Source organism: Canis lupus, chromosome 2 (assembly GCF_003254725.2).
Source record: "Canis lupus dingo isolate Sandy chromosome 2, ASM325472v2, whole genome shotgun sequence".
Classification (NCBI taxonomy): domain Eukaryota; kingdom Metazoa; phylum Chordata; class Mammalia; order Carnivora; family Canidae; genus Canis; species Canis lupus.
Genome location: NC_064244.1, coordinates 78,391,292 through 78,412,154, shown reverse-complemented (window position 1 = coordinate 78,412,154; position 20,863 = coordinate 78,391,292). Strand labels below are relative to the sequence as shown.

Here is a 20,863-nt window from a genome sequence, read left to right as displayed (position 1 = left end):
CTGCTCTGCCTGGGAACAGCCCGGCCAGGCCAGCTGGAGAGGCCCGGTTGCGGCAGATTGATGGGAGCATGACAGGGTGGGGTTGCTGGGGAGAGAGGGCGGGGAGGGGCGGCCGAGAATGCACCATGAAAGGCCTCCGGCTGCCCAGCGACCAGCCCAGCCCGAGACACGAGGGGCCCAGGACTGGCCTAGGGAGAGGCGGGGAGGGGTGGGGAGACATAAGCCTTCTTCCCTACCCTGTCCCCTAAGAGAAGAAGAAGGGCCTGGGGACCACTGAGAAGCGGATGATGGTCGTGAAATCTGTCCTTCCCTGTCCCTACGAGAATCAGATGATTTCAGGGGGTCTTGAAGCCCGCCCTGCACCCCCAACTTAGAACCCCAGTCCCTTCTGGAGCTCCTCCTTGGCTTCATCAATCGATCACTATTTATCCAGCAACAGGCATTTATTGAAAGCCCTATTGTGTGCCAGGAATGGTACTAAACTCTGGGAGTGTGAAGTGGTGAATAAATCAGATATAGCCCAGGCCGCCTTCTCAGGGTTGTTCCTAAAGATCCAGGAGGATAGAGAAAATGATGCTCAGGAAGGAATTAAGACGTGTGCCAAAGGTCATACAGCAAGTTGGAGGCAAAGTCAGGAGCAAGCTTCAGGGTTGTCGTCCAGAGCCCCTGGTCGTTCCAGCCAGCCCCCCTGGGGACCCGCCTCTGGGCAAGGTGACAGTTGCCTCATCTGGCGGGGTGGGGGGTGTGGGGAATGGGTGTCTGTAGCCAGTGTAGGGGGCACTTCTGCAGTGAGTATTTGCATTTTAATCTGGAGTTCTGGAGGCAGCAGTAGGTGGGGAAGTCACTCCAGTTGATGGCTTTGGTGTTGGTCTACAGAGGGGAAGCCTGTTCCATTAGGTGGGCTTCCCAGGTAGAGCTTTTAGATTCTTTTTTTTTTAAAAAACATTTTATTTATTTATTTATTCATGGGAGACACAGAGACAGAGGCAGAGACATAGGCAGAGGGAGAAGCAGGCTCCATGCAGGGAGCCTGATGTGGGACTCGATTCCGGATTCTGGGATCAGGACCTGAGCCAAAGGCAGACGCTCAACCTCTGAACTATCCGGGCGTCCCGAGCTTTTAGCTTCCAAGGAGGGAGGCTGGCCTCCATTAACGCCACTCGCCCCGGTGTCGGGGGAGGCCTGGCTTGCCTTTCCAGCGATCCTGCTCGACCTTCACATTCATGTTGTGGGCTCAGCCTGCACCTCTGCCCACTTTTAAGGGAGTGGTCCTCGGTCTAAAGGCAGGATTCTGAGATACCTGCTGGTTTCCCTAGTGGTGGGCATTCGTTGCGGGAGCTTTGCTCAGTGTGGGGCTGTGGGGCATCCAGTAGGTGTTTAATGAATACCTGTTGGGCACACGCTCCTCTGTGCTCCCTGACGTGGAACGTGACATTGGGTGTTGGAGCTTTCTGGGAGCCCCTATTTAAAGAAAGTGGAGGTGGGGATGGTTGGAAGTTGGATGGATAGAAATGACTCAGCACAGAGTCCTGAGACAGAATCTGTGGCTCTGGGGAAGCCTGAGTCATTCTTACTGTGTCTGTGATGACAAAGTGCAGGGTTTCTTTGTTAAACCGATGGCTGCAATTCCTACCAACGACTGTCATTAAGAACATTCTAGAGTGGGAGCACCCGGATGGCTCAGCGGTTGAGCATCTGCCTTCAGCTCAGGGCATGATCCCGGGGGTCCTGGGATCGAGTCCTGCATCGGGCTCCCCACATGGAGCCTGCTTCTCCCTCTGCCTATGTCTCTGCCTCTCTCTCTCTCTGTGTCTCTCATGAATAAATAAATAAAATCTTTAAAAAAAAAGAACATTCTAGAATGATAGGAACCACAGCGCCATTACCAGGGCAGGGTGATACCCAGCTGTAATAGAGAAATGAGTTTCCACCCTCAAGATTGTCCAGTCTTATCGGGAAGGCACAACCTCTGTCTCTGCCAGGGTGTCCTCAGTTCGATGGAGGGGACACCCAGTCCTCACACACAAGAAGTTCAGAGAAAGCTCTTACAAGCCGGAGGATCGGGTGTATTTGGCAAACAGAGCATATGGATTAAATGTTAACCGTCGGTCCCCAGCAGGAGTCGGTCGATGCCAAGTGCTGGCCGGGTGGCGTGGGTGGCGGATGCCCCGGGATTCAGGGAGGGCCTCGTGGTGGCACTGGGCTCTGGGTGCAGCTCTGCAGGATGGCGAACTAGGAACCAGGTGAGGGAGGCCGTCACCCCAGGCTGCAGCGAGGTCCTGGGCCAGCGCAGGGACCTCGGACGCCAGGCTCCTGTAGGCCTCCAGGGCCAGCTGCCCAGCTTTACCTGTCATTGGACCGTGGAGTTAGTGTCCCCCGTGTGCCTGTAGGATGGGGCTGCTGTGGGACTCTGAGTCACTGCAGGAAAGGCACGGGGTGCGGCCAGGACACATCAGCCACCTTGAGGTTTATTCCCCTGCCGCCTTCATGCCCAGTCCTGCCGTAGGAGACTTGATGAGGCCACAGAGCCCCGTGTTCAGGGTCTGAGGGTCCAGCGAGCCCCAGGCTGCGGCCCTTCCTCAGGGCCGAGTCCGGAGGCAGGGGGTTCGATGGACGGATGGAGGCAGCAGCCCAGGGGGCTGAGCCCCTTTCCGCCTCTGCCTCCTTGGATGACTTTGCAACTGGCTGAACCCCTGTGGCTCCCAGAGTTCCAGCCGGGAGGAGGCGTGAGGCGGTGGCGGGGACAGCCGGTCGGTCGGTCGGTCGGTCGGGCAGGCTTGGCTTCTCAGGCGTCTGGCCCTTTCACAGTGGCTTTGTGGGGCGCCGACGGGTGGCCAGCCTGCCGCTTCCTCACTGCCACGCAGGGCAGCTTCATCTGGCCGCTGGGGCCCCAGCTGCTGGTTCCCCTTCGCTGACCTCGAGGCCTCGAGCCTGGCCTTCCCAGGCCCCGCTTCCTGAGGGCCTGGCTCCCTCTTTGGTCCTTGGGGCTGGTGAGCTCTTGTGCGCCAGCAGGTGCCTTACCTGAGCTCTGGGATGTCGTGTCCCCCGCCACCCCCCCAGCCCTGGGAGCAGGAGGGTGGGGGCCCGCCCAGGTCTGTGCCAAGCACTGGCCCTGGGATAAATAATTAAGGATGCCAAAGCGGTCACCATTCATTGAATCATTCATTCACACAAGCATTCATTCCTTTGTGCTTGCCTCTGGAGGAGGGGTGCAGAGGAAGGTTGAGTTCTCGCCGTATGCCACCCCCAATATTAACTGCAGAAGGAGGGGCGCCTAGCTGGCTCAGGCGGTAGAGCGTGCGACTCTTGATCTTGGGGTTGTGAGTTCGGGCCCCAGTCGGGGACAGAGATGACTTCAAAATAAAATTCTTAAAAAACCCCAGCAGTGGGACGCCTGGGTGGCTCAGTGGTTTAGCACCTGCCTTCAGCCCAGGGCGTGATCCTGGTGTCCCGGGATCGAGTCCCATGTTGGCCTCCCCAGAGGGAACCTGCTCCTCCCTCTGCCTGTGTCTCTGCCTCTTCTCTGTGTGTCTCTCATGAATAAATAAATAAAATCTTTAAAAAAATAAATTAATTTTAAAAACCCCAGCAGCAATAATGATAATAGCTCGCGTATATTGAGCACTTACTGTATGCCTGGCACTGTTAGAAACCCTTGTCTTGTAGCAATTCATTTAATCTTCGTCCGTAATGGCTCTATTATTCCTTTCCTCGTTTTGCAGATGTAGAATCTGCGACCCAGAGGAGGGGAGTAAATTTCCCGAGAGAGTGTGGGGAGCAGGCTGTGATCACTGCATCAGAGGCACCATCTGATGTTTCTTGAGGTTCCCATCCTGCAGCCACGCGGCGCCCTGAGGAGGCGCCCGGAGCTCTTATTCCCAGGGGTGGGTGGGGGAATGGGGAGCCCAGGAGGGCAGGTGACATGCTCAGGGTCACATGGCAGCTCAGGGCGTGAGCCTGGAGGGCCAGCTCCTCCCCCTGCCAGGCTGTATGAATGAGAGGAGAGACTGGGTCTGGTGGAGAGCGGCTGGGCCAGGGACCCCAGACCCCCTCCACCCACCCCCACCTCCAAATCCCATTTTAGAAATGACGGGAATGAGGCTCAAATGTTGAACCACGCCACGCAGCATCTATAGCTTATTGGGAGCAAATGCAGACTCGAAGCCCAGGTCCATCTGACCCCACGGCTTCCCTCCCCGCACCTGCCCCTGGCCACCTGGGCCACGTGCCGTAAGATGGGACCCGACGGTGGCAGGCTTCCTTCGGGCGCTGACGTAGCAAGCTCTGCTGTCGCCTCAGCACCAAGCATCGCTCTTCCTGTCCTTACACGAGGTCGATGAGTAAGTGGCTGAAATCGTCCAACGAAGAAGTAAAAAAAAAAAACAAAAAAAAAAAACAAAAAAAACTGATGATTATTTTCAAGATTGTCTTAAAGCCGCAGGAAGGGTGTGAAAGGGGCTGGTGAGCCGAGCTCCTCCTGCCCCCAAGCCACCTCCCCTCCCCCCCACCTACAGCTGCGGTCCCCTCTTCCAGAACTCCGGGTTTTCTGTGTATGAGGCCAGCGGGTTAAAGAGACCGAGTTGGAATGACCCTCTTGACGTCTTCAGTTTCCAGCTCTTGCTCAGGCAGGGAAACCTTAGTCTGGGATTCCCTGCACCCGGACGGTCCCAGCCCTCTGCGAACCCTCCCTTCTCTCCCACGTGGGGCTCGTGCTTATGTTCACACAGATCCGTGCAGAACAGCTCCGGTTCCGTCGCGAGACAGCGTGGCTCTGAATTCCAGTGCAACTACACAGTACCGGCCCAGACAGTACTACCTCCTCCTTCCCAGGGTGCCCCTTCCTAGCAGGGTGTATGCAGAGTGCCCTCTAGCGCCTGAGGACGGTACTAGGCCATTAGCCGAGAAGCTGGGATCTGAGAACACCCCACTGGGTGGAGGGGGGCCCACATTTTGTAACGCACATTATGTACCTGCAGTTTCAAGGTTACAAAAAAAAAGGCCACCTGGTGGGGATGGAGGGGGGACTTCCTGGAGAAAGGAGAGTTTTGTCGGGTTTAGGTTGTGATAAAGTGAGATCCCGCCCCATTTTCTAAAGACACCCTCCTTGCTCCTTCCCATCCTTGATTCGGGAGAATGAAGTTGGGCCTGTTGACTCAGTGGCTGAGAAATCGCCTGGGGTGTGGAGTGGGAGGCCTCCCAGAAAGCAGGACTGACGTGAACCAAGTGTGGACGGTGTGGCTGAGCCCCAGCCCTCTGAGAGCACAGAGGTGGGCACCCCAGAGCCGGAGCGAGGGCGGCAGCCTCGGGAGGCCTCCTGGAGGAGTGATCCCAAGCTGATCAGGAAGGGCGAGGACCCGTGGAAGCTCACGTTTACCGAGCACTGTCGTCTGTGACGCTGATACGTGTGCCTTAGTCTAGCCTCTTGTTTACTCATTCGTTCACTCATTCGTTCATTCGACAGATATTCGGGCATCCACTCTGTGCCAAACATTGGAGATTTATCAGTGAACAAAAAAGATGAAACCACCCATCGTCGTGGAGCGCCGCAGATGGCCAGGATGATGGTTGGCTGGGGGGAGGGGGCAATAAAGCAGAATAGTTAACCCATCTGATTGTGATACGTGGTGTGGGAAAAAAAGGGAAAGCAAGGAAGATGGGCGGTGGGGGTGGGGTGGGGGGATGCCTAATATTGTCCATGTTTTACATGCATGGAATCCACAGAATCCAGGCAAACTGCATCAGAGGCCTGTGCCTGTAGACGCCCTGTTCGACTTTGGCCTGGACAGCTGCAAACTCAGGCCGAGGCGGGCACGGGGAGGGTGCTCCAGGCCGAGGGCACAGCCTATGCAAAGACCGGTGGTTGCTGGAGCAGGAGATGGTTGCTGGAGTCCAGGGAGAGAGGAGAGGGCAAACTGAGGCAGGATGAGGTGGGAGGGGGTTGGGCTATAGGGTGGGTTCAGAGCCAATGGGGATTCTGAATCTCCCGGCTCTGGTGCTGGCCTGGTGGCATGGAGGGGGCATGAAGAGAGAGGACGAGGCTGTAAGGGCTGAGCGCCAGGCCGTGCTGAGATGGGCACCCAAGAGGAGGGCAGGCAGAGGAGGTGGACAGGAGGAGCTGGCTTCCAGGGAGCTTTCACATGGGTCCATCCGAACCCCGCCTCTCCGCCACCCCCCGCCCCAGCCGGGCCTGAGCCTGGGACCCGGGTTGCCAGCCCTTGTGTGGGGCCGGGCTCCCACGGGCATCCCCAGCCTTGCGCACCACGCGCTGGTTACAGCTGAGCGGTTTTGCGGAGGGGCCGGGAGGGGCTCCCGCCTGGGCCCCAGCCCGCCCGGCCCCCAGCTGAGCTGTAAATGACTTTTCCATTTTCCGAGCCCTGCGCCCAGGCCTGTTTGGTATTCAGGGACGCCAGGTCCACACTCGCCAGCTCTCGGCTCTGCCCGAATTACTTGATTAAAACGCATATCAACTATTATGTGATTCGTTTCTCTGCCGCGGCTCGCGCGGGGCCTATGTTAAACTGTAATAAAGACTGGGTTAGGAGGCAGCAGGGAGGGGAGCGTGGGGCTGGGGTGGGGTGGGAGGGCGTCGCTGGGTGGTCGGGCAGCTGGGAGACTGACCCCAAACCTCAAGGCCACCGCTGGCTTCCTCAGATCCAGGATGACAGGGATCTGCAGCTGGCCAGCTGCCTCCTGCCTTCTGAGAAGTTGGTAGGCCCATCCCATTTCCAGGGTCTTCCTCTGGCCAAAAGGAGAGCTGGGAAGGTTGGGGGGCGGGGATGGAGAACGAGCCACCTCGGTTTTCATGCTCGGAAATGGAATGCTTCACCATCTGGAACTACTCCGGGGCAAAGGTGACTCTCCCTGGGCTGTGAGTCCTGAGTCCTGGGTTTGCTTCCCAGCCTCGCTGCCCCCGGGACTCCACCGATCATCTGTAAAATGGGGCTGATATTGCCTGCTCGCCCGTCAGCGTTATTGGGAGAGACTGTGGTAGACTGGGGACAGAGCTTGCAAACTGTAGGGTGCGGTGCACGTGCATAGGGTGATGACTGTTGCAGCGTGTCGGGGTTCAGGAGGAACTTTGTAATTGTTCTGTCAAGCCCTATGCATCCAAGAAGCCTTTGCTGAGCACCTGCTGTGTGCTGGGCACAGTGCCTCTTCCATCCAGGGATCTCCCAGCCCAATGGGGACCAAGAGACCCAGAAATAGGCAGGTTGGGTTCCCCTGAGGAGCTCTGAGGGCCCAAATAGGGGCACGGAGACCAGTGTGGGTGTGCTCAGGAAGCCTTGCTGGGGAGGGGAGGCCCCCCTATGAACTGGGTTCTGCTGGATGAGCAGAGGGAGCCCAGCGAAGGGGGTGCGTTGTTCCGAGCAGAGGAAGCTCATGGTCAGAGGCACGGCGGTGCGAGGCAGCCTGGCTTGGTCATTTAAGGATGATGCCAAGAGCTGGCCGGGGAACCTGGGGGGTGACGGGGTGAGTCTGCGCACATGGGCAGGGCTGACGGTGTTGGGGCCTCACCGTGTAGCCGAGGCTTCCGGGGTCAGCGGCTGTGAGAACCCGCAGGCTGGGAAGGAGGGGTGGAGGCTGAGGTAGAGGCTGGAAAAGAGGCTCCCCGGTGATTATCCACTTCTGTCAACCCGGCCTGGGCTGGACTCGGCCTGCGCACACCTCCATCCTGCCCACTCTTAAGCTTCGACAAACCCGGCAGCTCCCGTCCCCCTTGCTGTCACTCTTCCTGTTCTGTGTTCAGGGCGCTCTGAGGCGCTCTGAGTCCTGCAGCTGTCGGTGTTCTGACCCGGCCCCAACTCCTCCGGAAGCGAGGTTTCCTCCATCAGACCGGGAAATTCCCAGAAGAGGCGCGATACCTCCTCCATCAGATTGGGAGCTTCCTAAGACAGAGGCTGTTTTCCCCCCATACGGTTGGAGGGGGGGCTGTTTTATCCTTGCTCTGTATTGGACTCCCCACATCCCTGAGCAGAGACAGGACCCAGGAACCCAGAGAGAGGGTCCCTCGCCCTATCCCTCTGTGTTGGGGCCACCGCACCCCTGCACTGGCCCTGTCCCACCCCTTTTTGGGACCTTTCCATCTCACAGCTGCATGGGGGCAAAGTGGCTGCTCTCCCAGCACCCACCCCAAATCCTCTGTCTAATGAGCATGCTCCGTGTCCACTCTGCCCACGTGACCCCCCCCCCCCAGGCTCCTCTGCGGACCGCAGTGAATTTCAGGATTGAATCCTTGGGGCTAGTCGTTTTTGGCTTTGAGCCCCAGATGTGCTAGGGAAGGTGCCCCAAGGGCGCCAGCTGTGCCAGCCTGGCCTCCCTCAATGACAGGAAGCTGGGCAGCCGGGAAACGGGAGAGGAGGGGGTCGGATCTGACCTCAGGTCTCTGCCTTTAGGGAACGGTGTAGACAATGAAGGGAACGTTCGCTTGCCATTGGTTCCCTTGTCATGCGGCGTCACAACCAGGGACGACCTGGCCATGGCCAGGAAATAGCAGGGATGACCACCCAAAGGCCGAGATGGGATGGAGGGAAGGGGACCGGGGCAGAGGGGCGTTCCTCCAGACCGGATGACGTCCCGCTGTGGACACGGCCCCATGACCACGTTGCCCATCATGCCCTTTGCTGTGCCAGGCCTCGGCACATGCTCTGCCCCCGGCCCAGAACACGTAACACCTAAGAGTCCGTATTAGGTATTTTAGGGAGGGAGGAGGAGGTTGTCCCTTGTGGCAGAGGCCTAGACCTATTTGTATAACAGACACTTAAAGTAGTTGAAGAACAGGGGTGGGGACAGGCTGCAGATATGGGTACTTCTGGGAGACTTTGGGCAGTTCACATTGCTTCTGTGTGACTCAGTTTCTCCCGGCTGTAGTGTGATCACATGATGTCTGAGGCCCTTCCAGCTTGACTCGGACCGTGTTGTGAGCACAGTGTACCCAGCCCGGGCAGGGCAGGAGGGGGGCAGCACCCAGCAGGTGCTCTCTTGATGCTCTGGTGGACCAATGAATGACAAAACATAGAAGTGCTTCCAGGAATTGCAAAGATGGAGGTGGGAGGGGAGGGGGAGAGAGCTTGAAGGCAAAGAGGAAAGAGGAAGGAAGCAGGAGTGGAAGATAATCTCTGACGGCCTGCTTCTTCTTTCCCTTCCCCTTCCTTGGCCCTCCTCTGAGCTACCCACAGTCCCCCAGGGGCCATGGAGGGTGCAGCTCCAGAGTCCTGGCTAGGCCACTCCTTGCTAGCATTCCCTCTGCTGGACCAAGACGGGTAAGAGGCACAGGATCAGTGGGGCCAGAAGCCAGTTCAGTCCCCAGGGTGTCTTCATCTCTGATGCCAAGGAGCTTGAGCAAGCCCTTCCTGCAGACCCCCCTGGCCTGGACCTGGCCTGCTAGCCCCATCCAGGGCTGAGAAGTAAGCTGGCTCCAGACAACTGGGCCCTTTCCACACAGGAAGCAGTGGCCTTCATCCACCCCCAGACTCCAGAGTGGAAATTAGTAAGGACCATCACGTAGAGACCATGGCCACAACCAAGGTAGTCAGGTAAAGTCTCCTCTTCCAGCCTGGAAGGTTCCTCAGAGATCCCGAAACATCCCAGCAAGGCCCTGTGTGTAGAAGTCACATAGTCCAAAACTTTCATGTTATAAACAAGGAAACTGAGGCCCAAGGAGGGAAGGTAGCCTTCCTAGGGTCATGGGTCTGGGGCATTTAGGGGTGGAGCCCGGTCTGGAATGGAAGCTTCCTGACTGCCAGCCCTGAGCACAGGCACATACCCGCTTTTCCCTCTCTCCCTTTCTTCCGGCCTTCCTGATTTATTTAGTTTTTGCGATATTTTCCCCGAATGCTATAGCATTGCTGTCTAAATGGTCATTTAAAAACTACTAAGTAGGGATCCCTGGGTGGCGCAGTGGTTTAGCGCCTGCCTTTGGCCCAGGGCGCGATCCTGGAGACCCGGGATCGAATCCCACGTCGGGTTCCCGGTGCATGGAGCCTGCTTCTCCCTCTGCCTGTGTCTCTGCCTCTCTCTCTCTCTGTGTGTGACTATCAATAAATAAATAAAAATTAAAAAAAAAACTACTAAGTACAAACAAATATAAAGAAAAAAAAAAAAAAAACGAAAGCTCTGTCACCACGAAGGTTAATGTTGGTTAATCTTTCGAGTATAGTGTTCCATAGTGTGTCATGCATGCTTTTCCCAAAAGTGGGATTGATCTTTGTGCACTGGGTTCAAACCTTGCCTTTTTCTTAAAGTTAGGTGTGTGGAGGAGTTCATGCACAGCAGAACTCTCTGATTTTGGAGAATATAGTCCTAGAAAATATCAGCGAATGGATTTCATCATGAAACTACTCTGAGTCCTATGTCCTGGACATTCTTCCGTGCCAGTGGAGCTAATCTAAATACCCACCTATAGGGGATTGAAAAAAAAAAGGTCATGCTGGAAAGTATTTGACCAATCCCCTAAGGCTGGGCATGGAGGTTGCTTCCCACCCGTCAGTCTGGTAAACAGTGCTGTGGGAAGCACACTGTCTCCTTGTGTTCAAGAGGGATCTGATTGTCAACGCAGCGGTGGGTCAGAAGGTGGGCGCCAAGCACCTCCCCGTCTCACTAGCCCCCCCACCCTGTCCTTCCCTCTCGCTGGCTGCAGGGAACCGGCTGGACGAGGGCTCGGACGTGGAGTCGGAACCCGACCTCCCTCTGAAGCGCAAGCAGCGCCGTAGCCGGACCACCTTCACGGCCGAGCAGCTGGAAGAGCTGGAGAAGGCCTTCGAGAGGACTCACTACCCAGACATCTACACCCGCGAGGAGCTGGCTCAGAGAACCAAGCTGACCGAGGCGCGGGTCCAGGTGAGGCGGCCTCCTGGGGGTTTGCACCGCGGGCATGGTGAAGAGGGGGGAACCGAGGAGGTGGGGGTGGCCGGCATCCCAGGGCTCAGCGGGCCCCCAGCGGGTTCTGCGGCAGGTGGTCCAGGGACCTTGGAGGCAGTAATGCCACTGACACTTGATGCAGAGTAAGTGGGCGGCAAGCGTGGGTTGAGGGGCTGAGCAAGTGGCGGACGGCCCAGGGAAGCCAGGATGTGCAGTGGGGCCTGCTGGATCGCACTCATCCCTCCTCCAGAAGACAGGGTTCAGGAAGCGTGAACGTCTCTGACTCTCTGATGAGGGGAGGAAGTGATTAGGAGGAAGATTGCTGAAGGGCCCAGCTTCTTAAGACGGGTAAAGAGTTTCCCGTTGCAGGCAGCATGCGAGCACACGGAGCGGGCACGTCCCGGGGGGGTTAGGAGCATCAGAGGGAGGGTGTGCAGACCCGAACCCCTCCCCACGCCCTCAACTGTGTGGGTCCCCATCGGCGGGGCTGGGGGAAGGGAGGGTGGAGAGGGAGCAGAGCCTGCCTGGGCATGGCCTGCCCCTCACCTGCACCCTGGCCAGCAGCCTCCCATGCCAGGTGCAGGAGGGAGGCCCAGGGTCGTGACGCATAGCTCCTGTGGGAACCCATTCCTGGCCTGTCGTCTCCGTAAGCGAGCGAGGCGGGTCTGTAGGAGGGGCCGCCCTAAACTGCTCCCTGAGGCCTCCCAGATGAGGGGAACCAGCCTTTGCTGGGTGCCCGCTTTGTTCCCACCTCACACGTGACCTAGTGGAACCTCAGACCGTGAGGAAGGCGCCCACAGGTGGGCCACAGGTGCAGGAACAGCCTCAGGGGAGCGACAAGTCCAGGGGCACAGAGCTCAGCTGGGGCTGAACTGGGCCCGGAACTCGGCCTGGCCGATGCCAAAGCCCAAGTTCTTCCCGTGGGGAAGGAAGAAGTTGACTCAGAGCCTGGGATCTGAAAGCAGTAGGGAAAGTTCTAGAAGCAAGTTGGCGCGTAAGTGCTCCAGGAGCCGGGGCACCTCCCTCCACCCTCCCCACCCCCAACCCCTGGAGTGGGGGGTCCTTGGCTGCCTTTGAGGGAGACCCCAGGGGACGGGGGCAGGCGGCAGCAGCCAGCTCATCTCATTCCCTCCCCTCCTCTCCAGGCTGACATCTGAGCCTGCCCTGGGCTCCGGGCCTCCCTCCCCCGGCTCTGATCCTCCTGCAGCTGTTCTCCTGGGCACATTCCTGGGTGCTTTCTCATTCCCACGTCTGGCGGCCGCGGCTGCTTCCCACCACCTTGAAGCCTGACCGCTCCTTGTAAAATTTCCTGGCTGTCAGGGCAGTGCTTTTACTGGCCCAGGGGACCCAGAAACAGGTGTCACTCAAGGTCCAAGGAGGGAGGGGGGCTGGGAACAGGGGGCGCAGCCAGAGCCTGGGGAAACCCATAGCGAGGGGGCCGGGGCAGAGCTCTTGCACATGCTGACTCCTCTATCATCCTGTGGGCAGTGAGTCTTCCCAACCTTAGCCTGAGAACTTAGCTTGATCCCAGTAGAGGAGGGGCCGGGATATGTTGAATTTTTAAAGAATGAACAAAGGTTGACCAAAAAAACCCCACCAACAACAACAAATCAAGACAGGAATGATAGAACATTTGGCCTGGAGAAGAGATTTTGGAGGATGCACCTAAGAGGCTCCAGAAGGTGGGACTGGGAGCCACAGGCTGGGGTGTCCATTGGTCTCTGACTCTGATCAGCTGTATCACCTTCCACAGATCAGTTTCCCCCCTGAGACCTCATTTCCCATCTATAAGTAAAGACAAGGATCTAAATGATCCCTAAGGCTCCTTAAAGTTCTAGGATCCTTATCTATTAACAATCAGAACTGCTTTTTGAGGTGATGAGATCCCCGTTACCAGCAGCATTCAAGCCAAAGTACACTGTCCAGGCGATCAGAAACCCTGGTGAGGGGGCTCCTGCTGTGGAGAGTAGGGCCGGGAACTCAGAGCCTCCCGAGTGCTGCCCAGATTCTATGGTTTGGGGGTCTTGGATCTGTTTCTAAGGGTCTGTGGTGTTTGGATTATGGATTTTGCAGTCCTGGGACGTGTCACCTCAGTGGCCCCGCGAGATGGTGGGAAAAGTAGAGCGTTTCCAAGCGGGCTCGGCTCAATTCCTGGCCTTAGTTCTCGCGTCTGCAGAGCAGAGGTGACGGCAATAGCCCTTCCTATTCTAGGGGCTGAATGCTTACATGTGAAAACACACACCCTCCAAGTCAGGAAGAGCCCGGCACACAGAAGCGCCGTCAGTGGGGTACATTCATGTTGAACTCCACCCGTTCTTGACGGGTGGCCTCTCTGGCTGCCCTGGAAACACCCAATTCATCCACCCGGCACTCACTTAGGAGCACCTGCTGGGTGCCAGGCGCTGTTCTAGGTGCTGGGGACTCGGGGGACAGAAATCCCCGCTGCCACGGAGCTGGCAGCCCAGAGAATGAGGCAAACAGGTAAACATGCCAGGCGAGGCTCTGCTAACTCAAACGCGTTACCTCCCTCTGGCTCTGCTCCAGCCCCGCTTTTGAAGCCCACGGGGTGTTACTTGGCATCGCTGATGTCTGGGGGTGGGGGGAGACACCCCTGTCTCAGCTGGCAGCAAGCCACCAGGAAGCATGGGGATGGGGGTCAGGCAGGAGGACACATGCCTGGGGACCGAGAACTTTCTCTGGAAGCATCTTCGCTGTTAAACAATTAGGGGCCAACCGTACATCTTCCTTGGAGGTAAACGAATCCACTGTGTCCCAAGTGCCAGGATCTCCGAGCCTCTGTGTTCTCCTCCAGAAGCAGAAGCCACCCTGCCTGGGACCCCATTTAGGAAGCACCAGCAGGACTCACTGATTAACACCTGAGACCGAATCTTTCCATAACAGGAGATGATGAGTGTAGTGCTCCTACCCAGCTCCCAGGGTGCTCCCCCTCTGCTCTCAAAGGATGCAGCCCCGATCAGGGCTTCTGGGTGGGTGCTGGGGCTACCCCTGTCCCTGACCCCCCGCCCCGGAGCCCCCATCCCCTACCTGGGAATGGGCAGCTTGTGCCGGATGCTGGCTAAGAGCTCTTTCAGCGCAGCCATCAGCGGCTTTCCAGAGGAATGACACGCGTAGATGTTGCCGGCATTAACTCATTTGAGATCTGGGACTGCAGGAGGGGGAAGCCGTTATCAGGCAACAAAGAAATAAACGCATGGAGGGGATGACGGAATTTGCCCATCTCAGCTAGGAGTTAGAGGCAGGATTCAAGCCCAGGCTGTCCGGCTCCAGCGTCCCCGCTCTTAGCCAGGGGAGGAGGGAGGTGCCTGCTGGGATGCGATGGAGACTTCCCTGGGCAAGCAGGACAAGAAAGGAGGAGGAGGCAAGAGGATTGACAGCACAAAGGGCATGTCCTGTCCTCCAGGAAGTCCTCCCGGATTCTGAGAGGTGAAGTGGAAGCCCGTCCTCGGACCTCCTCCTGGAACCTGTATGTCCCCTGAGCTTACCACACAGGGAAGCAGCCGTCCCTGGCCTTGCCGGCCGTGTGCCCAAGCAGGGGGCAGCTTGCGGGCTACGACTATTCTGTCCAGCTCTCTTATCCTTAGCATCTGGCTTGGCACCGAGCAGAGTCCCGGCAGAGGCGTGAGATGAGAAGGCGGGACATAAGGAAGGAGGGAAGGAGAAGGAAAAGACGAGGAAGGATGGCAGGGGAGGACCCTTTTCACCTGCCTTTAGTATTCTTGATTCGAGGGAAGGGTGACCCACGCATAAAGAACAGCGAGGCGCAGGGTGCCGCGTGGGAGCGGGGGTCCCACACCCACTTCAAGATCATTGCTGCATATGCCTATTACCCGTAGCATTATTTACTATTTTTTTTAAGATTTTATTTATTTATTCATGAGAGACACAAAGAGAGAGAGAGAGGCAGAGACACAGAGGGAGAAGCAGGCTCCCTGCGGTTAGCCTGATGCGGGACCTGATGCCGGGGCCCCGGGATCACAACCTGAGCTAAAGGCAGATGCTCAACCACTGAGCCACCCAGGCGTCCCGGTGTTATTTTCTTTTAAAATAAAATCAGTATGTTTTAACATAAGTCACGTAAGGAAGGCAGCTGGAAACACGCACACCCGCTGGGGAGGACCGAAGTCTGGCGGGAGAACACCCCCCACAGGACTCCTCTCTGTGGAGGAGTCTCTAAGCTAGAAGGGAGCTTAGCAGGTGTTAGCCAGCACCCAGGATGCGTTAACACCAAGCCCCAACCTTGTCCTCCACACGCCCAGAGGCCTGGGGACAGGTAAAGTGGGTCAGGGCTCTTTCGTGTCTGCGTCGCTGCCGCCCGGGATGTCCCTCCGGCGTGGGCTGGTAGGAGGCCCACCATCTGGGAAACACTGAACAGAAACACGCATGAGCCCCCCACCCCCTCACTGTCCCCCAGGAGCAGAGAGCGAGGAAACACTGCCCACTCCTCACCAGTTCAGAAGACCCTCGGTCTGATGGGGGCATCCACCCCACCAGGACCCCCCGGGGGAGGCCCTCAGTGCCCCGGGGAGTGCGGAGAAGCCGAGACCTTCATTTCTATCCAGAGCCAGTTTCACTCCTGATTGGCCTCATCTCCTTTCTCTGCGCGTCCTGAACGCATCTGAGCCAGCTGCTGTGGTCATCTGGCTCGGAGAGCTAAACATAGCTTCCCTCCTGCAGAAGGATCTGGAAAACAAAAGGGGCACATGAGCACCCCCCACCACCACCCAGCTGAGACTGCTCTCCCCGGGTCTGCAGGCATGGGCTACAGGTTGGGAGGGGGGATGTCCGGGGATCCCGCGCCAGGAGAGGTCAAGGTCTTCATCCCACCGCGGTGGGGGGCTCCCAGCTGAGCCCAGTAGCACCAGCTCTGGGGAAGACCCCCCAGAGGCATCTCTGCATTCCCTTGTTCATTCATTCATTCATTCATTCATTCATTCATTCATTCATTCATTCATTCATTCAACAAGCATTCTGTGAGCACCTAGGGAGCCATAAGCAGAGAGCAAGGAACGCATGGCCTCCACCCAAGGGGCCTGGAGCCTGAGGGGGAAACAAAAGCATCGCCAAGAAACAAATGCATAAATTAATTGCATGTGTGTGGAGGCTCATGGGGAAGCCGGAGGCCCCCGGAGAGGAGGCCCCACCTGCCTGAACTTGCCTTAGATGCAGTGATTAGGGAATCAGAGAGGAGGAGGCATTGCAGCTGAACCCGCTGGTTGAGGAATCGGCTGCGGGAAGAGTGTGTGGGTTGGAAGGAACAGCATGTGCAAAGCCCAGAGGTAGGAAAGGGCCCCCCTGAAGCAGCCCCAGGGTCCCACACTCATGGTCCTTTTCTGGCCCAGAACTCATCGCAAATCCAGACAAGCTGGTTTTAGAAACTCGGACTGATTTAAGATTGAACCTCAGCTTCGTCACAGCGAGCTGCGCAGCCTTGGGCAAATTATTTGACCTCTGGGAGTCTCGGTTTCCCCTTCTGTAAAATGGGAAGAGGAGGGCAGGTCTCATGGGTCTCCCTATGGACAGACGTGGGGCACTAGCACAGGGCCTGGAGCAGAGGAAGACTCGAACGTGTTAGGTTCTTTTTCCACGGATGCTTAATCAATGCCTGTTGTGTCCGTGTGAGGTGGGTTTTCTGATCAAGGCCCCGGCGGGTGAGCGAGGCAGGCCTCTGGCCCCACGGTGAACTAGCCGGCACATCTGAGTCTGGCGGGTAGGTCTCGCTCAGGCGGGTTCCAGACACGGGGCTTCCTGGAGGAGGTGAGGGCGAGTGTGTGTTAGAACAAGGACGCCCGTGGGGGCAGGAGCAGCGGCCGTGGAGAGGATGCCGCACCGAGAGGCACCCGGACTCACCCTGTCTCTTGGGCAAGTCGGCCCCTGTCTCCGCGTCTCCGTTTGCTCATCCGTAAAATGGGGACAACAATAATAACCCCCCGATGGGGCGGTGGAGAGGACAGGATGCGATCACGCCCGTGGACGTGCCCTGCCCGCTGGTCGGAGGGTGAGGGATGGCTCGGGGACCGTCCTCGCTGTGCCTCAGCTCCCCGCCCCGGGCCCGGCTGAGCCTCTCCACTCTCCCGCCCCCAGGTCTGGTTCAGCAACCGCCGCGCCCGTTGGCGTAAGCAGGCAGGAGCCAACCAGCTGGCGGCCTTCAACCACCTCCTGCCCGGGGGCTTCCCGCCCACCGGCATGCCCACGCTGCCCCCCTACCAGCTGCCGGACTCCACCTACCCCACCACCACCATCTCCCAAGGTGAGTACGCAGGCGTGTCCTGGCGCCTCGCCACGCCCTGTCTCCCCCACCCCAATTCCTCCCTTCACCAAGAAGGAATCATAAGGGCTATTTTTTACAGGTTTTATTTATTAATATGAAAGAGAGAGAGAGAGAGAGAGCACGGGGGGGGGGGCTACAGGGAGGGCCAGACTCCCCTGAAGAGCGCCAAACCCTATGTAGGGTTTGAAGTGGGGCTTAACACGGGACTCGATCCCAGGACCCGGAGATCGTGACCTGAGCTGAAGTCAGACCTCAACCAACTGAGCCAACCCAGGTGTCCCAGGGCTTTTTTTTTTTTTTAAATGACCCTTCGTCTCTTTGCATATGGATGGACCATTAAGACAAAAAAAAAAAATGAGGTCCTGCCCTTGAATTTCTTGCTTCTGTCAAGGGAGCCGTGGAGCCTGAGGATGCACAGCAGCCCTTTGGATGGGGCTTCTCAAGCTGTAAAGTCACATGCAGAAGTGACATTCGAGGCTTCCCCCCTCCCTCGCTGGACCTTCCCTCCATCCTGCCCTCCCTCCCTCCCTCTGTCTTCCCGCCCCCACCCCCCGGCACACATTAGCAGTCCCACTACTTAACATCTGACTCATGAAGTCCCCCTCCACCTGCTTCCTCCATAAGGGCCGGCAGGCTGGAGTTCTGGAAGCCGAGGAGAGAGCCAGGGGACCCTCCCTAGGATTTTTCCCCCTCCCTATGATTTCTGATGAAAAATAGAGGATGATTGTCGCATGGCCTAGAAGGCTGCGAGGAGGAACCCTAACAGAGCAGAACAGCGGCCCCCCAGCTGGAAACAGAAGAGCAGCTCAGACGCTGGCCCCACCACTCACTGGCCTTGTCACCTTGCACCAGTGCCCCGACCCCACCAAGCCTCGGTTTCTTCGTCTGTAAAATGGGACTCGTATTCTTGCTTCATACCCTTATACTTGCAAAGGCCCCTGGCAAATGGTTGGTGGCCACAAAACGCTGGGCACAGGGACAGGCCTGGGTAGATTAAGAGAGTCCCCAGCAAGGTCTGACTTCGAGTCCAGGTGACGTTTATCGAGCACCTACTATGTGCCAGACGCAGAGCAACATGACTGGTGCCCAGTTGCCTCGAGCTTATGTGGAACGTTGGTTAGCTGTCGGCCAAGACTCGGCTGGTCCCTAGTGCCTGTCCTGCCCAGAAGCCAGCTTGTCCCGTCCTGAGCAGTGGGAGTAGCTGGTCCCCCCCCTTCCCTCCACTGGATGGAAACTGGGAGGAGGAGGCTCGTGGCTCGTTCTCCAAGCAGGTGGCTCTTTCCCTGCCCCTTGATGCCCACCATCTGGGCTGGGGCCACCCGCTCAGGTCCTCTCCCGCGTCTCTCCGCAGACGGGGGCAGCACGGTGCACCGGCCCCAGCCCCTCCCGCCGTCCACCATGCACCAGGGGGGGCTGGCGGCGGCCGCCGCAGCCGCGGACACCAGCTCAGCCTACGGAGCCCGCCACAGCTTCTCCAGCTACTCGGACAGCTTCATGAACCCGGCGGCGTCCTCCAACCACATGAACCCCGTCAGCAACGGCCTGTCCCCCCAGGTAGGTGGCCTCACCAGACTGGTGTCCGGCAAGCCACGGGCTCTCGGGTACCTTGAGAGAGTTATAGTGGGAAGGGGGGTGCTCCTTCCACCCTCGCTGGTCAGTATCTGGGGTCCTATGCCCTGGGTTTATATGGAGAAAGGGTTTGTTCTGGAAACACGTACTGCATTATAGACGTGCCCCCTCAGAGCTTCTGAACCTGGCCCCCCACCCACCTCGGGGCTGTTCGGGCCGGGAGAGCCAGGCATTTTCAGACATCGCGTTGGGGGAAGCCTTGTTCCCTTTCCCACGGGATCCGGACTGTGGTTCGGGCTTTGTTCTAGAACCGGGAGTCCTTCCTGCCTGGGTTCCATCCTGGGCTCCATCTCTTGCTTTTCCCCCGGGACTGACCTCTGAGTGCAAGGCAGGACCGCATCCCGCCGGCAGAGGGAAACACAGCTGAGGTTCCAGGCTGGGAACTCTGCTCCCCGTGGGTCTTGGAGCTCCTTGACTCCTGCACCATTGGTTGCTGGTGGGGTCCCTCGCCTCCTGCCCCTGCTGTTAGAAGTCATGAGCCCCTCCCGCCCACTTAGATCAACTCAGAAAGACAGAGCCGAGGCCACTGGTGGGGACTGGTGGGCTTGGGGAGCAGGGCTCGGTGATCCTCGTGACTTTGAGGGTTCCTTTCTATGGCTTCAGCAGACTCTAAATATCCAGGGAGGAAAGAATTAAATCCAAAGCTGGTTTCACCCTGCCTCCCACCTTCTGAGGGAACATGCGTGGTGCAAGCTCCTCGGAACAGCTGTAGCTCAGCAGGAAACGTGGAGGCTTGGGGGGTGGGGTGGGGGGTTCAAATCCCAGCTCCACTGCACAGGGCGTTGGGAAGTTAGCATCTCTGAGCCTCTGTTTATCCATCGCCGAACTAAAGAGCCATTAAACTAGGTGTTGCTAACCTCCTAGGAAGGGTGTTCTCTGAATTCAGCACGCTGACGGGCCGAAGCCTTAGCACCGAGCCCGGCACGAAATAGGGGCCAAACAGACATCGGTCCTCTTGCCAACCACCCCCCCTCCATTGCCAGGATAATACAATTCGTATGAGAAACCTGTTACTTGAAGGAAAAAGAGAGTTAAAGGGAAGGTCAGCTACAGCACCCCCCCCCCCCGGCCCGTATCCATTTAGCTTCCTGTTTTTGTCAATAAAGCTTTATTGATGCACAGCCATGCCCATTTATTTACATATTTATGGCAGCTCTGGGGGGTACAACACCAGAGCTGAGGGATTTCTAAACAGATCTCATGGCCCATGAGGCAAATAATATTTGCTGTCTGGCCCTGACAGAAAAAAAATCACCAAACCCTGTTCTAAAACCTTCCCAGGAATGTCAGTTCTCTGCGTGGTTTGGGTTCATCGCTGTTCACCTCTGTTAGGGAGCGTGGTTGAGAGCCAACTGCATGTTAGTGTCGTCATTTATTTATGGGGAAGATCCCTTTCCGTCTCTCTGCCTCGATTTTTCCCATCCGTGAAACGGGGATGACACCAGCTTCTATCTCATGGGGCTGTTGAGGATGGTACGAGCGGACGAGCATAAAGCACTTAGGCCAGGTCCGGGGCAGAGCTGAGGGCCAGGGAACAGGAGCTGCTGAGCGCAGAGCTCCTAACGGCGATGCTCCAAGTCCTCTCGGGCCCCGTGTTATGGGGCAGGGGTGACGCAGCCTGCCGAGCAGAATGTTGACCCGCTGGAACCTAGTTAGCCTCTTTGGGGTTCAAAGCCGCGGCTTCCATGTCGTTGGTACTGAGGACAAACTGGCTGAGCCAACCTTCCAGAGTCTGGAGACAGACAGGACAGGAACTCAGAGCTGGGTGACCACGACCGTGGCCGTGGGGATGTGGTCCAGGCCTGGCCTCACGGTACGAAACAGGTTGGAGGAGCAGCACTTGGAAATCTGAAGCGGGATGCCGAGATCGTGTGGGCCCGCCTTCTCGCTCCATGGATGGGGGCCCGGGACACATTGGCCAAACCAGAGCCGAGAGTGCCGGCACCTGGCTCGCTGACTACAGTTCCTCGCAGCCCACTGACTCAGCGTGGGCTGAGGTTCCTCCCCCACAGAGGGGCAGTTTTGTCACAGGGCAGAGGAGAGGCAAGCAAATAAGGGGCCCCCGGCTTCTGGAGCGTGGCTCAGCGA

General features: G+C 57.8%; 1 protein-coding gene across 1 annotated transcript in view; it reads left to right on the top strand.

Annotated features, from left to right (window-relative positions):
- PAX7 (paired box 7) overlaps nt 1–20,863 on the top strand; it is a 100,540-nt gene that overhangs the window by 41,919 nt on the left and 37,758 nt on the right. The window contains exons 5-7 of the mRNA XM_049099387.1: nt 10,637–10,836; nt 16,960–17,125; nt 18,498–18,700. Coding sequence (XP_048955344.1) covers nt 10,637–10,836; nt 16,960–17,125; nt 18,498–18,700 — 569 coding nt within the window. The remainder of the gene's footprint in view (nt 1–10,636; nt 10,837–16,959; nt 17,126–18,497; nt 18,701–20,863) is intronic.